This window comes from Lactuca sativa, chromosome 4 (assembly GCF_002870075.4).
Source record: "Lactuca sativa cultivar Salinas chromosome 4, Lsat_Salinas_v11, whole genome shotgun sequence".
Taxonomy (NCBI): domain Eukaryota; kingdom Viridiplantae; phylum Streptophyta; class Magnoliopsida; order Asterales; family Asteraceae; genus Lactuca; species Lactuca sativa.
This window is the reverse complement of record NC_056626.2, coordinates 95,094,744-95,107,184: the sequence shown is the minus strand read 5'-3', so window position 1 is coordinate 95,107,184 and position 12,441 is coordinate 95,094,744. Positions and strand designations below refer to the sequence as shown.

Below are 12,441 nucleotides of genomic sequence, written 5' to 3'. Positions count from 1 at the left end.
CAGTAAAGAAAGTGGGAGAATCTAGTACATCATCAAAGGTTGAAAGCTTTGATCAAAAATCTAACCCACAAGAATCCGAGTATGAATCTGAGCCATAATTCAAACTACATAAAAGTGAATCCGAAGACGAGCCAGAAAACGAGAAGGCAAACATTGTGAATATGTCTATGGGGGCCTACAGGAAGCGAATTATAGATGATGCTGGTCTTGGCCTAGTTCAACCTGCAATTCATGCAACTGCCACATTTGAGCTGAAGGGACACATCCTTATTGCACTAAAGGATGTACCATTTTCTAGAAATGATCATGAGGATGCTTACAAGAATTTGGATGAAGTTAACGACATAGTGGACTATCTTAATGTCCCAAATGTTCCTAGAGAGAGAGTCTTGCGAAGGATGCTACCAGTCACTTTTAAAGGAGCTGCAAAAGACTGGCTGAAGGCACATCCACCTGGTACAATCACTACTTGGGCCCAAATGCGCGAGCAGTTTCTAGAACGATTTTGACCACCATCGAAGATATCTAAACTCAAAAAGGCAATAGCCAACATTGAGCAACTACCAGGTGAGTCACTATATGAGGCATAGGAGCGCTACAAGGGATTATTAAGAAATTATCCTCAAAATGACCTCAACATACAGCAAGAAGTCTCAATATTGTATGATGGTGTTAATGTCATGACAAGACAGATCCTTGATTCTCAAGGACCCCTAACAAAGAAAATTTCGGGGGAAGTCAAAGAGTTGGTTGAAGAATTTGCAAAGCATTCTCGTAAGTACCATAATCCAGGGTTGGATGGAGTTAAAGGAAGTGGGGGTGGACAATCTACAGACATGGCTGTAGCGACTACGATGCTTGATACTATGGATAGGAGAATGACAAAGATGGACCAGACAATACAAGCTATTAGATTTGGGTGTGAAAGGTGCAATGGTCCACACCTGACTAAAGATTACCACTTAGATGATAACGGGAACAGAAGAGCTCAAGTTTGCTACTCAAGTGGGGACAAATATGATGAAGACTGGAGGAAACCAAAGGAGTGGCTGCCATATGATAAATACAAGAAGCAAAAGGAAGAAAAATATAGGCAGATAGGTCGACGATTCTTCCAAAAAGAGCAACCACCAGCTGAGAAGAAATTTGGCTTGGAATACATGCTAGCTTGTTTCATGGAAGCTTCCGAGAAAGGCATGATGATACTGATGCAATATTGAATGATCAAATGAAGATGATGAAAGATCAAAAAGCTATGATGATTGACCAACAATCCCTATTAATAAATCATCAAGCATAAATCCATAATCTCGAAGCTCAACTTGGTCAACTAACAACTTTGGTGAACGAAACAATATCTTCACAATTCTCCGATAAGAAGACGCAATCCCATGTTATGATGATCGAGACTAAAGAAGACACCATTTTTGAGTTCATCAAAGCATTAGAGGAGGAGCCAAAACTAGCTAAACCAAAACCAAAGAAGTCAAAAATCGAAAATAATATTATTGTTGAAACACCAAACTCATGATGTGAGCCAGCTATGATCATGATGTGGGACCGGTTTGAACAGAAAACTTTCGATAGTGTTCCGGCTTACCATCCACATTTACAGTTTCCATCCCGAGCTAATATTAGTCCACTGGAAAGGGAACATTTGGATTTCATAAAGAAAGTAAACGGTATTCCAATAAATACTCCTTTTATTGAGTCATTATCTAATGTCCCCGACTATACAAAGTTCATACAAGATTTGATGGATAATCGTCAACAATTGAAGAGAAATTCCAAGGTTATTCTTAGTGAGCAAAGTTCAAAAGTAGTATTGGGAGAATTACCTAAGAATATGGGAGATCCTGGACGCCTCACTCTTCCATGTGAGTATGGTAATAATTTGCAAACATATGCTTTAGCCGATTCTGGGGCTGGCATAAATTTGATGCCTTTCTCATTTTATAAAAAGCTCAATACTCCGAAATTAAAGGCTACAAGAATGACCATTCACATGGCCAACCATTCAGTGACACAACCCAGGGGCATTACAGAATGCATCTTAGTGAAAATTGGAAATTTTGTTTTTCCAATTGATTTTGTAGTAATGCACATGAAAGAAGATGCCAATGTCCCAATTATTCTTGGTCGCCCTTTACTTAATATTGTTGGTGCCGTAGTTGATATTCGTGAATCCAAGCTCACTTTGAGAGTTGGAGATGAAGAGGAAACTTTTGGAGTTCAAGATGGTTTCCAAGGGAGTGATGTTCAAGGTGAAGTCTTCAAGATTGATGAAGAAGATAAACTTGGAGAATTACAGAAGCTCGTGGAAGAAGAATTAAAAACAATTCAACAAGTCAAACGAACAAAACCAAAAGTATTCACCCCGTTTTTAGTTGAGGTATTTGCCTATACAAAACCAACTTCTTGGGTAAGCAAGGAAAGCGACGGTTCATCAAGTGATGAAGACGAGGTTACTTCTAAGGAGATGAGTCCAGTTGTGAGAGAAGAGAAGATTCCTATGGAGCTTAAAAACAATGAAGAAAAATTGGAAAATACGGGGACCAAATGCAAGATCGATGTAGACGAGAAAAAAGCTAAGAAGGAAAACTCAAAAAAAGGCGTACATTAAACGAGTTCAAGCTTATAAAAGGTGATGGAAGGAGCAGAAAGTTCAGTTGGTGATGGACTCTTCGGACGACTCAACGTAAGGAGGCACGGAGTCCAGCTCATGACTCCATAAAAAAGAAGCGCTTCTCGGGAGGCAATCCAAGCCTGGTTTGAATTTTCTTTTCCTTTTAGTTTTTGAATTCTAGTTTTTAGGAAAATCAATCGTCTCATCATCTAAGTAATTTTATGAATGGTACAAAAAACAGTAAGTGTAGGGTTCCTGCATTAAATGGTAATTAATTAAGATTTATAGTTAATAAAAAATTGGATTTCTTAAGTGAATATTTGATGAGATAGAATTCACGACGTGAGTCGAAGAGGACTTACGGACCACTTCTCTATTAGCCCAATAAGTATATAAGTTCACTTGATGATTAATTGGATGGCCCAACTGCATAGCCCTAGAAGCCTCACGACGTGAGTCATTAAAAACTCACGACGCGAATTGTGAGTTATTCGGGACCACAGATAAAGGACCAGAACCCACTTTGACCTAATCACTTCTCCATTCCCACGAAGTGAGGCTGTTTCTCCTGGTCCCCCAATTCCGATTACGGCCATATAAAATTCAATATTCCATTTTAGCTTACGTCATCTACACTCTAAGGTATTGATTTCTTGATTTTACTTGTTAATTTTTTTTTGCTTTAATTGTTAAATATAAGGCTAGGGTTTGTGTTTAGTAAATTGTTGAAATGTTTCCCTAAAATTCGTGTTATAACCATTGCATGTGACTGGATTATGCTTAGGATTGTTATAGGAGTAAACCCCAACCATTTTATTGGATCAATTTATATACTGTCATGAACGATTCTAACATGCACTGTCGACCTCACGACGTGAGTTCCTACGAATTCTCGACGTGAATTCTGTGCATGGTGAACCTATGCTGTTTAATTCTAATGCGCTGGAAAATTTGTTTTGTTGTTTCTTTGTTTTTACAGGAAATGGATCCTAGGTGTCAAATTCTAGCTGGGGTGGCTAACTTGCACCCATTTTATGTATTTCCAACGAATGTGTCGCAGGATGTTCTTACTCGTTATAACAACTGTCTAGGGTGGTTACATAACCATGAGTTCGTTATCGCCCCGACTATGAATTGGCAAAGGTTGAGGGATGTTGGAATTGTTGACCGGTTGACCCCATTTCTTACAAAATTATTTATGGGAAACGAGTACTCTTTCACATGCAAGGGGTGGAACAATCTTTTTGGTATCTAGGAACGAGTTTATAAGGAGTTATGTGTGGAATTTTTCTCAACTGTGGCATTCCATGAAAATGTCTAACATCTCACTTTTCCACAAGCATTAGTTTTTTGTTTAGGTGGAGAATACCGGGAGTGTAGCTTGGTTGAGTTTTCGTGGAGAATGGGTTTGTATGAGGCTTACGAGGACATGTCTCCCAAGTTCGCTATGTTTTTACAGGAGGTTGCCCGTGACTATGAGGGAGAAGCATCGGGGATTGAATTTTGGGGCAATATCATGTCGGGAGTGTTCAATTCCGGTGTGTCACGAGAAAGTAGTATCAAGTCACCCATTCATCGTCTTATTCACCGAATCATTAATTTGTCCATCCACCACAAGCGCCATGGAGACAAAGTTACAAAGTTGAATTTGTTTTTCTTATGGGCTATTTTGAAACCGGGGTGTGTTGCAACATCCCGTACTTTCTGGCCCGCTACTTAACGGAGTAAGCAGTGAGTTCCTGACCTGGGAGCCTGATATGTGGAGGAAATTTCATCACCCGTTTGGCCCCATCTTATAGGGTGATAGTTCCTGACATTACGAGGTCACTAACTTGTATGGCGTGAACTGAGTTTCCTTTGGGGTATCTTGAGACGATGAGGGTGGTGACAAATTATGGGTCACAATGGGGTATCACGCACACTGATAATGATGAGGAACAACTCTGCGACCAACTCGAGCTTCAACCGCAGCCGAGACTTCGCCAATGAAACGTGTGAGCATGTAGAGAAATGGGAAGAACTCAAAGATTTAAAGGCAATATACCTACCGACCCATTCCAAAGTCGGGTGGGTACATATTTGGACAACATTCGTGGGGGAGTTAATTATAATACGCAACTTGTCGAGGGTATTTATTCCCACATGGATGTGATTCGACCACCCACCGTGCCGCCATATTTCCCGTATATCCCTACATGGGAAGAACTTTGGATGCCGTAGGGAGATAAGGATGGAACGAGCGGAGCACACGAGGACAACGAGGACGATTGATCATTTTGTTTATTTATTTTTAGTTTGATTTAGTTTAGTTTGGTTTTATTTTGTTTTGAAATTTGGTTGTATTGTAAATATTTAAGTTATTATGTTACTCTTTACTTCCTTTGGTTATTAATTTTCAGATGTACTCGAGGAGTCACGAAGAGGAATGTCGAGAAATTAGTTCGTTCATGTTTAGCCGAGAGAGCGTTAGAATTGAGAGTTAAGACCCACGATTAGAAATAAGTGTGGGGTGAGTCAAGAGAGAGGATAGAGTTAGAGAAGAGTCATAAAATTATGCATTAATAGGGTCTAAATCCATTAAGGCATTTGGTTGAAGTCAAGAGTTGAAAGCCAAATTACTTTCTATTTGCCCCGTACTCACGTGGTGCACCCTTAATGTTCACGTTGTGAGTCAAGTTTTAATGGTTGCCAGAATCCGTGTTTTAGCGACCTCACGACGTGACTATTATTAAACTCACTTCGTGAATATGATATTTCTATATAATGAAGACCATTGACACATATTATTTCTTGGGTCACCAATATTCTTCTTGGGATTAATATGAAGACAATTATGGCTCATATTCTCAACCATCCATTGTGGTGTGTGCTTTCCCGCATTGTTCTTTCCATTTTGGAGATTTCCATCGCATTCGTTGAAGACCTCGGCTTGATTCCATATTTTTGCTGGCACATTACATATCTCGTGTGATCAAGATCCAAGTTCCTATTTAGAAGAGTATGTATTCAAGATGCACATTTTTTCCACACATTTGGAATCTGATCATGTCACTGCTATTCCAGGGGAGTGTGTTCCTTTTTCCGCGTTTTTATTGTTTTATATTATGCATAAAATGAGGGCATTGTATGTAATAAGTGTGGGGTAAGGGGTCGAAAAAGTAAAGAAAAAGTAAATTGCTAGAATTAGGTAAAATTTAAAATTTTTAGTAGGTTTGAAATAATAATCTAGTAATTTAATCTAGTAATAATAGTTTGAACTTAAGTTGCTAATGTTTTCTGGGATGATCCGTTGAGAACTCAAATGTTTAGTTGAGCATATATACGTTCTAGTTCATCTTTATTCTAGTGAAATGATGGGACAAAAACACAACCTTGCGTAGTTTGAGGATCGCAATATGTTTAGCATCGTGTACCAGAAATCTATCCAGGGAAGCTTATGTAGTCATTGTATTTAGGCTAATACCTTAACCAATAAAGGTTGACGTGGAGCGCCCTTGCTTAAGCATGTAGTTTTTTTAGTGAAAAAAAAGGTGAGTTACATGTTAAAAAAAAAAGAGAAATTACAAAAAAAAAAATGAAAAGGTTGTAAGAATTTTTGGAGAGTTCAAAGTATAAAGTATGAAGATCAAAGATCAAAAATTCTGAAGAAATTCAAAAGTTGAAGATACCAAAAATCACACAAAAAGGTGGTGAATTCAAAGAAATTAAAGATCAAATATTAAACAAATGAAGAATTCCAGGAGCTCCATTGTGGTATCAAAATTTGTAATTTCTAGATTATGTATGTTTGGGTTGCTTTACAAAAATACCTTGAGGTTAGAATGTTTTATGCGGATGGATTTGGAGGGATGCATAAAATGAGCGTTGCTCAAAAGAAGTGGGTGAGTGTTTATGAGGATTATGAGTATTTAGAATAAAGGGGGTCCTTAGGAAAATTTTAGACACAAATGCATGCGTTGCGGTCTTAGCATAATGGTTGAGTTTGAATTGGATTGCTTTATGTGATGTTATTGATAGGAGTTTGAGTTTAAATAATTAAATTTGCTTGAGGGAAAGCAAAGAATAAGTGTGGGGTATTTGATATTGCCATATTTATGCATGTTTTTACACAATATTCACTTATATTTTTATACATATTTTGGTTATTTGCATTGAATAATGATACTTATAAGCTTTAATTGTACTTTGCAGCCAAATAGAAGCATTTTTGGAGAAAAGGACTAAAATCGATAAAGATTGGAACTTTGGAGGCTTGGAGAGTAAAAGAGAAGAAACCCACGTAAACAGCTCAATTCACGACGTGAGGATTGAATACTCACGACGTGAGTTAGTGTAACGCCTGTGTTTCCGGGCTTGCCATTTTTAACAATGTAATAGTCTAGGTTAACCTTTGTAACCCTTTTGAAATAATAAAAGTGTATTATTTGAGTATTATGTGTTTTGTGTTTAATTGCTTAATTATGTGGTTTGATTAATTAAGAATAAAAATAAGCGTCAAAATTAAAGTGTAAAATTAACTTGATATCTTTGGTTAATGTTGTAGTAGTTGAAACGAGGTTTCCGAATATATATAGAACACCCAAATCTGACTTCGTATGAGGAAGTTATGATTTATCGAAGTTTCGACTTAGCGGTATGCAGCCTGAAATACTCAATTTGAGATCGAGGGGTTTTTAGCCGAAGCAATCTAAACGAGGATCGAAGGTCTCGTTGTTGGTATCGAATCGATGAAAAGTTAGGCGAGAACGGACGTCAAACGAAGAAGTTATGATTTTATAACGAAGTTTTTCTGTCCCGGCCTATTAAAAATAAATAATAAAAATAAAATTAAAATTAGCCGACGGAGTCTAAACGAAAGTTGTAGAGCGTAGTCTCACCTACGCGTGGATATAAAGAACGTCGAAAACGGAGTTCGTATGAAGAAGATATGAATTTCCGAAGTTTATTAAATATTTTGTATTTAAATTTAATCTTTAATTCGGATGATTATCCGAAGGAGTCACCGATCTGATCCGAAGTACGCCCCGCGTACAGCGAAGCATGACGCACCTCGCACTCGAGTTCTTCGAATGACGAACGCCATGACGTTTCGGAGCAGTACGCCCCGCGTACTGCAGTACGCCCTGCGTACTCCGAGGCTCCAGCCTCTTATAAATAGGATGCGAGGGCAGCCAAGTTCTTTTGCTATTTTTTCTCTTCTCTCTCCCGTTTTGCATCGATTTGCATGCCAGAATTACCCCGAAACCCCGGTAATATTCTCGAGCCCCGAAGCAAGTCCCAAGATCCCGAGAAGTGCGGTTCCCGAGCCGAAGCTCTGCCCGCAAGAAGTTCGATTTTTGTGAAGATCTTCTAGATCTGCTGAGGATTACTACTTCTACAAGCCGTAGTACTGTCTAATCATCTTCTGATTAGGTGAGTGTATACTACCTTTCATAAACACGATAATAATACAAGTATGGTTTGAGTGTATTAAGTATATTGTTGTTTATATGTGTGAATGTGTATTCACTTTCTTCTATCACATAGATATGATTATTCCCTATGAAATACGTGTTATGTGTGTGTGCCTCATCTGTTATGTGAAATATGTATTGATTAAAGCATGCTATACAGGTTTTTAAACTATGTATAAAAATGTATATTTTTATCTACTAATATGTTGGGTAGAACATGGGTACATAGTTGGTGTGTAATAAACAGATGAGAGGCCTCGTTGTTGTTTGATTTAGTCATCTAGCGGAGTTTAGATGACGACCACGGACTTTTCTAGACAGTCTTGTGGAAACATTAGCAGGTTCGCCACCTGTAGGTGTTAATGAACTTGGGTGTTCATTCGCTGTACTCCATCCCCCTCATGGTTGCCTTATTTAACTTATATTGCTGAGGAACCCCCGAAGCATGTGTTGTCGCCCCGATGAAATATTCTTAGACTAGGTCCCTTGTGTTAGTTATTTTAGGGACATAAAGTGAGAATAACGGGAATGGGTAATTGGGTTATTGTTGGTTGGTGGAAATTAAATATGATTATTTATTGTGGGTTGAAAACCCTATATGCTCACCAGGCTCCCAAGCCTGACCCACTCAGTTTTAATTTGTATTACAGGAAGTGGCGCGAGGGCATAAGATGGATGAACCATCAAGTTGTTTTGTTTACAAGTCTGTATATGTATATATTTGTTGAATGACTTTTAATGTTATCGTTTATGCTTATTGGTCTGTATCGGAACATGACACCCCGAGTTTTGATTATATAATGAAAAAAATACATTTCTTTTATGAAATGCTTTGGTAAACATTGTTTTATCATGTTTTGTTTTTGGGAACAAATTCCGCAACTCTTTCAAATCAAAAGGATTTACTCCTAAATTATTTTTAAAGCATAAATGAAAATCGGTCTTTTCTGGCCGAGATTTTGGGGATGTCACAGTTAGAATATTCCAGAAGATAAGCATCGCGGATCAGACTCCTTGTCAAAGACGGATATCTACTGTATTCACGACGTGAGGCTTACTTGCTCACAACGTGAGTACGGAAATTTCTGAAAATATAAATAGGGCTTGTTCCCTATGAATTGTGAGACTTTTGGATTACTTGGAGACCTTCTAGAGTCGAAAATTAGAATGAGAAAAAGGCCTGGAAATTGGTTGCATACCAGGGAAGAAGGATGAGTTCATACTTAGCTTAATCGCTTGGTACATTTAACATGATTAAGATTTTGGTTTTTTTATGTTTGTTTGTTAGCATGTCCAGCTAAATCTAGCTGCTTTTGTTAGCTAGATGAAGCTGGAACTCAAGGTTTTAATACTTTAGCTTTGATTTACTTGTTGGTTATGACTTGTGTTTGATTGATTGAACCTAGCATGCTTGATTTAATATTTGATTGCTTTAAATTCCTGTTCTGTGTAGTTAGTGAATATCAATCTGCATGAATTTGAATACCTAGTAATTTAGTGAAAATTAGATTATTAGAGCTAAGATCGAACCAATCTTAGATAAGTAATTGAACTATTGAATTAGGTTGTGCTAGAGAACTCATATTATGACCGTAAGTGTGTTTTTCAAATCAATCTTACATGGCTCCAATTCTATTTAATAAGTGCTTATGTGTAAGCTATTGTGTGACCAGACATAGATCTACATGAATTAATTAATGTTAGTAAATTTAGAACTGAATTGCTAATACTATCTTAATTGGTAACCAACAGTAATTGTCATGACTAATTTATAAACCATTGAGGGAAAGTGGATTCGAACTAACATAAATGTTTTGTTTATTGATTGAATTAGTGTTAAGAAATTAAGTTCATCTAAACTTGCAAAATTTGATAAAACCACAATTTAGCTAGGAAATTATGTTAATTCAATAGTAGGTAAATTAATTAGTTAAAACCATTCCCTATGATCGACACCCGACTTACCCAAACTATTCTATAATTCGACTAGGTAAACAACCTAGACTCACGACGTGAGTTCAGTAGTTTTTTGTTTTTCTTTTTTGTTATATTTTCTGAGACAACAAGAGGTGGTACTCTTTACCACGTCGTGGTGACCAGTCAGTAGGTAATTTTTAGTTCATTTTTGTTCAGTTTTACGTTTTTAGTTTTTTGTTTTATTTTAGTAGTTCATGAGCAGAGAGTCCAACACACCTTTGGTGCCACCACTTGAAGATCCAGAGTCGGCCCTTCACAAGAAGACAGATAAGAACACAGGAGTGAACCAAACACCAAAGAAGTCTCCTTTTAAAGATCTAAAGTCAGTTTTTGGAAAGAAGTCAGTAAAGAAAGTGGGAGAATCTAGTACATCATCACAGGTTGAAAGCTTTGATCAAAAATCTAACCCACAAGAATCCGAGTACAAATCTGACCCATAATTCAAACTACATAGAAGTGAATCCGAAGACGAGCCAGAAAATGAGAAGGCAAACATTGTGAATATGTCTATGGGGGCCTACAGGAAGCGAATTATAAATGATGCAAGGTGTAGGATAGTCAATCTATTATAGAACTATACACAAATTCACGCTCTCCGTCCACGAGACTCTGGATACAACACGAGCCATGGCAGGTGATGCCATGCCCCGAAACCATGGCTCACATTTATGTTATAGTATTTGTGTATATGTTTTGTATGTACTAGTGTAATGTATGTTCTCTCTGTCTAGTATGTAGTATGTTCTCTTTGTTTCTCATCATAGTATGTTCTCTTGTATAGTGTATAGTATGTATTGTTTCTCATAATAGTATGCTCTCTTAGTTTCTCATAATAGTATGTATTGACTCATGTATGAACTAAATCCTTGTATGTTTCATTGTACTAGAAATAGTGAATAGCGACTTCCTAAACTATACCTATTATAGTTTACTAGTAATTTCTGTAGTTTGAATGAATGAAGGTACACATTTTCTATCCAAAGGTATTGAACTGATTGATAGTACTTTTTATCAACATATGTATACATAATATATAACTGATATTTAAACGACATTCAGATAAATAACCGATACTCTCAGGTCACATCCAAACAAGGAAAACGAAATAAAGTGAGTTATCAGTCATAAGTCCTTTAAACATTACTTATATAACTATACATATATAGACATGCATTTAACAATATATAAGTTTAAAAAGAGATTTTGTAATACAGTTGAAGAGTTCAACAATAAATATTAATGACTTGATGTCAGTTTATAAAGTGATTTAAAAGCATTTTGCTTGATAATACAGTTTAAAGTATAATAAATCCTTTGTTTAAAATGCAGTTTGAAGTATAAGAAATCCTTTGTTTGAAACAAAGTTAAAGTATAAGAAATCCTTTGTTTGAAACACAGTTATAAATAACATGTGATTGATTATATAACTACATGTTTTCTACTTGTATTCCCCCCACAAAAGCATTTAAAATCCTTTAAAAGGTAGATTAAGGGGTATGAACTCATTTGTAGTGAGTGATACGGAAGTATGTTTGGAAAAAGGATGTAGAGTGTCAGGTGAAACCTCTAGCTCACAAAGATCCTAATAAACATATAATGACATGTATGTGTATTTGATTAGTGTATAAACAATTAATTATAAGGGATAACACCCTAATAGACTAGAAAACTCTTAGATTGAAGGGATAAAATCACATATGATTTCACACATAGGGTGTATGGCCACCTTAAAGAGGTTACGGTCCAAATGGCATGACCATGTGAGTTTGCGGTCCAATGGTTTACGGTTCAATGGGTTCATGGTCCCATGTGTTTACGGTCCTATGGTTTACGGTCCAATGGGTTCACAGTCCCATGTGTTTACGGTCCTATGACCTTACGATCATAAGGTTTACGGTTTAGTGAGTTTACCACCGTAAACTCACATCCTTTTGTGCATAGGATGATTTCCAAGCATTTCGAAGGGTTCTAAGTTCCATTCTAGGCTTTAGGAGGGTTTAATGTCTCATTTGCACCCTTAATAAGGGTTTACGGTCTAAGGAGATACACTAGACCGTAAACACCTTTTGTTCATGAAAATGAACGTTTTCAACGCCTTCATCAAGTTTCCTAACTAGATAACAAGTATAGAGGATAGATACTTACAATTTGAAAGAAAATGAGGGTGTTTTCGGCCCAAAACACCTAAGTGTTCTTGGTGTTGTTGAGGATCTTGAAGATCTAGACTCAAAAGATGAGATTTGTGGATGAATTCAAGAGTGAATCAAGAAGAAGAGATGTATTAACTCACAAAGGGACGGAATCACTTACATTATTGGAGTTATGGAAGCAAAATCTTATGATCCTTAGGAGAGAATTCTGATTTCTAGGCTTGAAATGGTAAAA

General features: G+C 36.9%; 1 protein-coding gene and 1 non-coding gene across 2 annotated transcripts; one reads left to right on the top strand and one right to left on the bottom strand.

Moving 5' to 3' along the window:
• Positions 1-527: 527 nt before the first annotated feature.
• LOC111897153 (small nucleolar RNA R71) lies at positions 528-634 on the bottom strand. Its single transcript, XR_002852112.1, has one exon. It is a non-coding gene; the product is annotated as a small nucleolar RNA R71 (small nucleolar RNA).
• A 909-nt stretch (positions 635-1,543) lies between these two features.
• LOC111897104 (uncharacterized) lies at positions 1,544-2,623 on the top strand. Its single transcript, XM_023893071.1, has one exon. It carries the CDS (start codon positions 1,544-1,546, stop codon positions 2,621-2,623), a length of 1,080 nt encoding a protein of 359 aa, XP_023748839.1.
• The last annotated feature ends 9,818 nt before the right edge of the window (positions 2,624-12,441 follow it).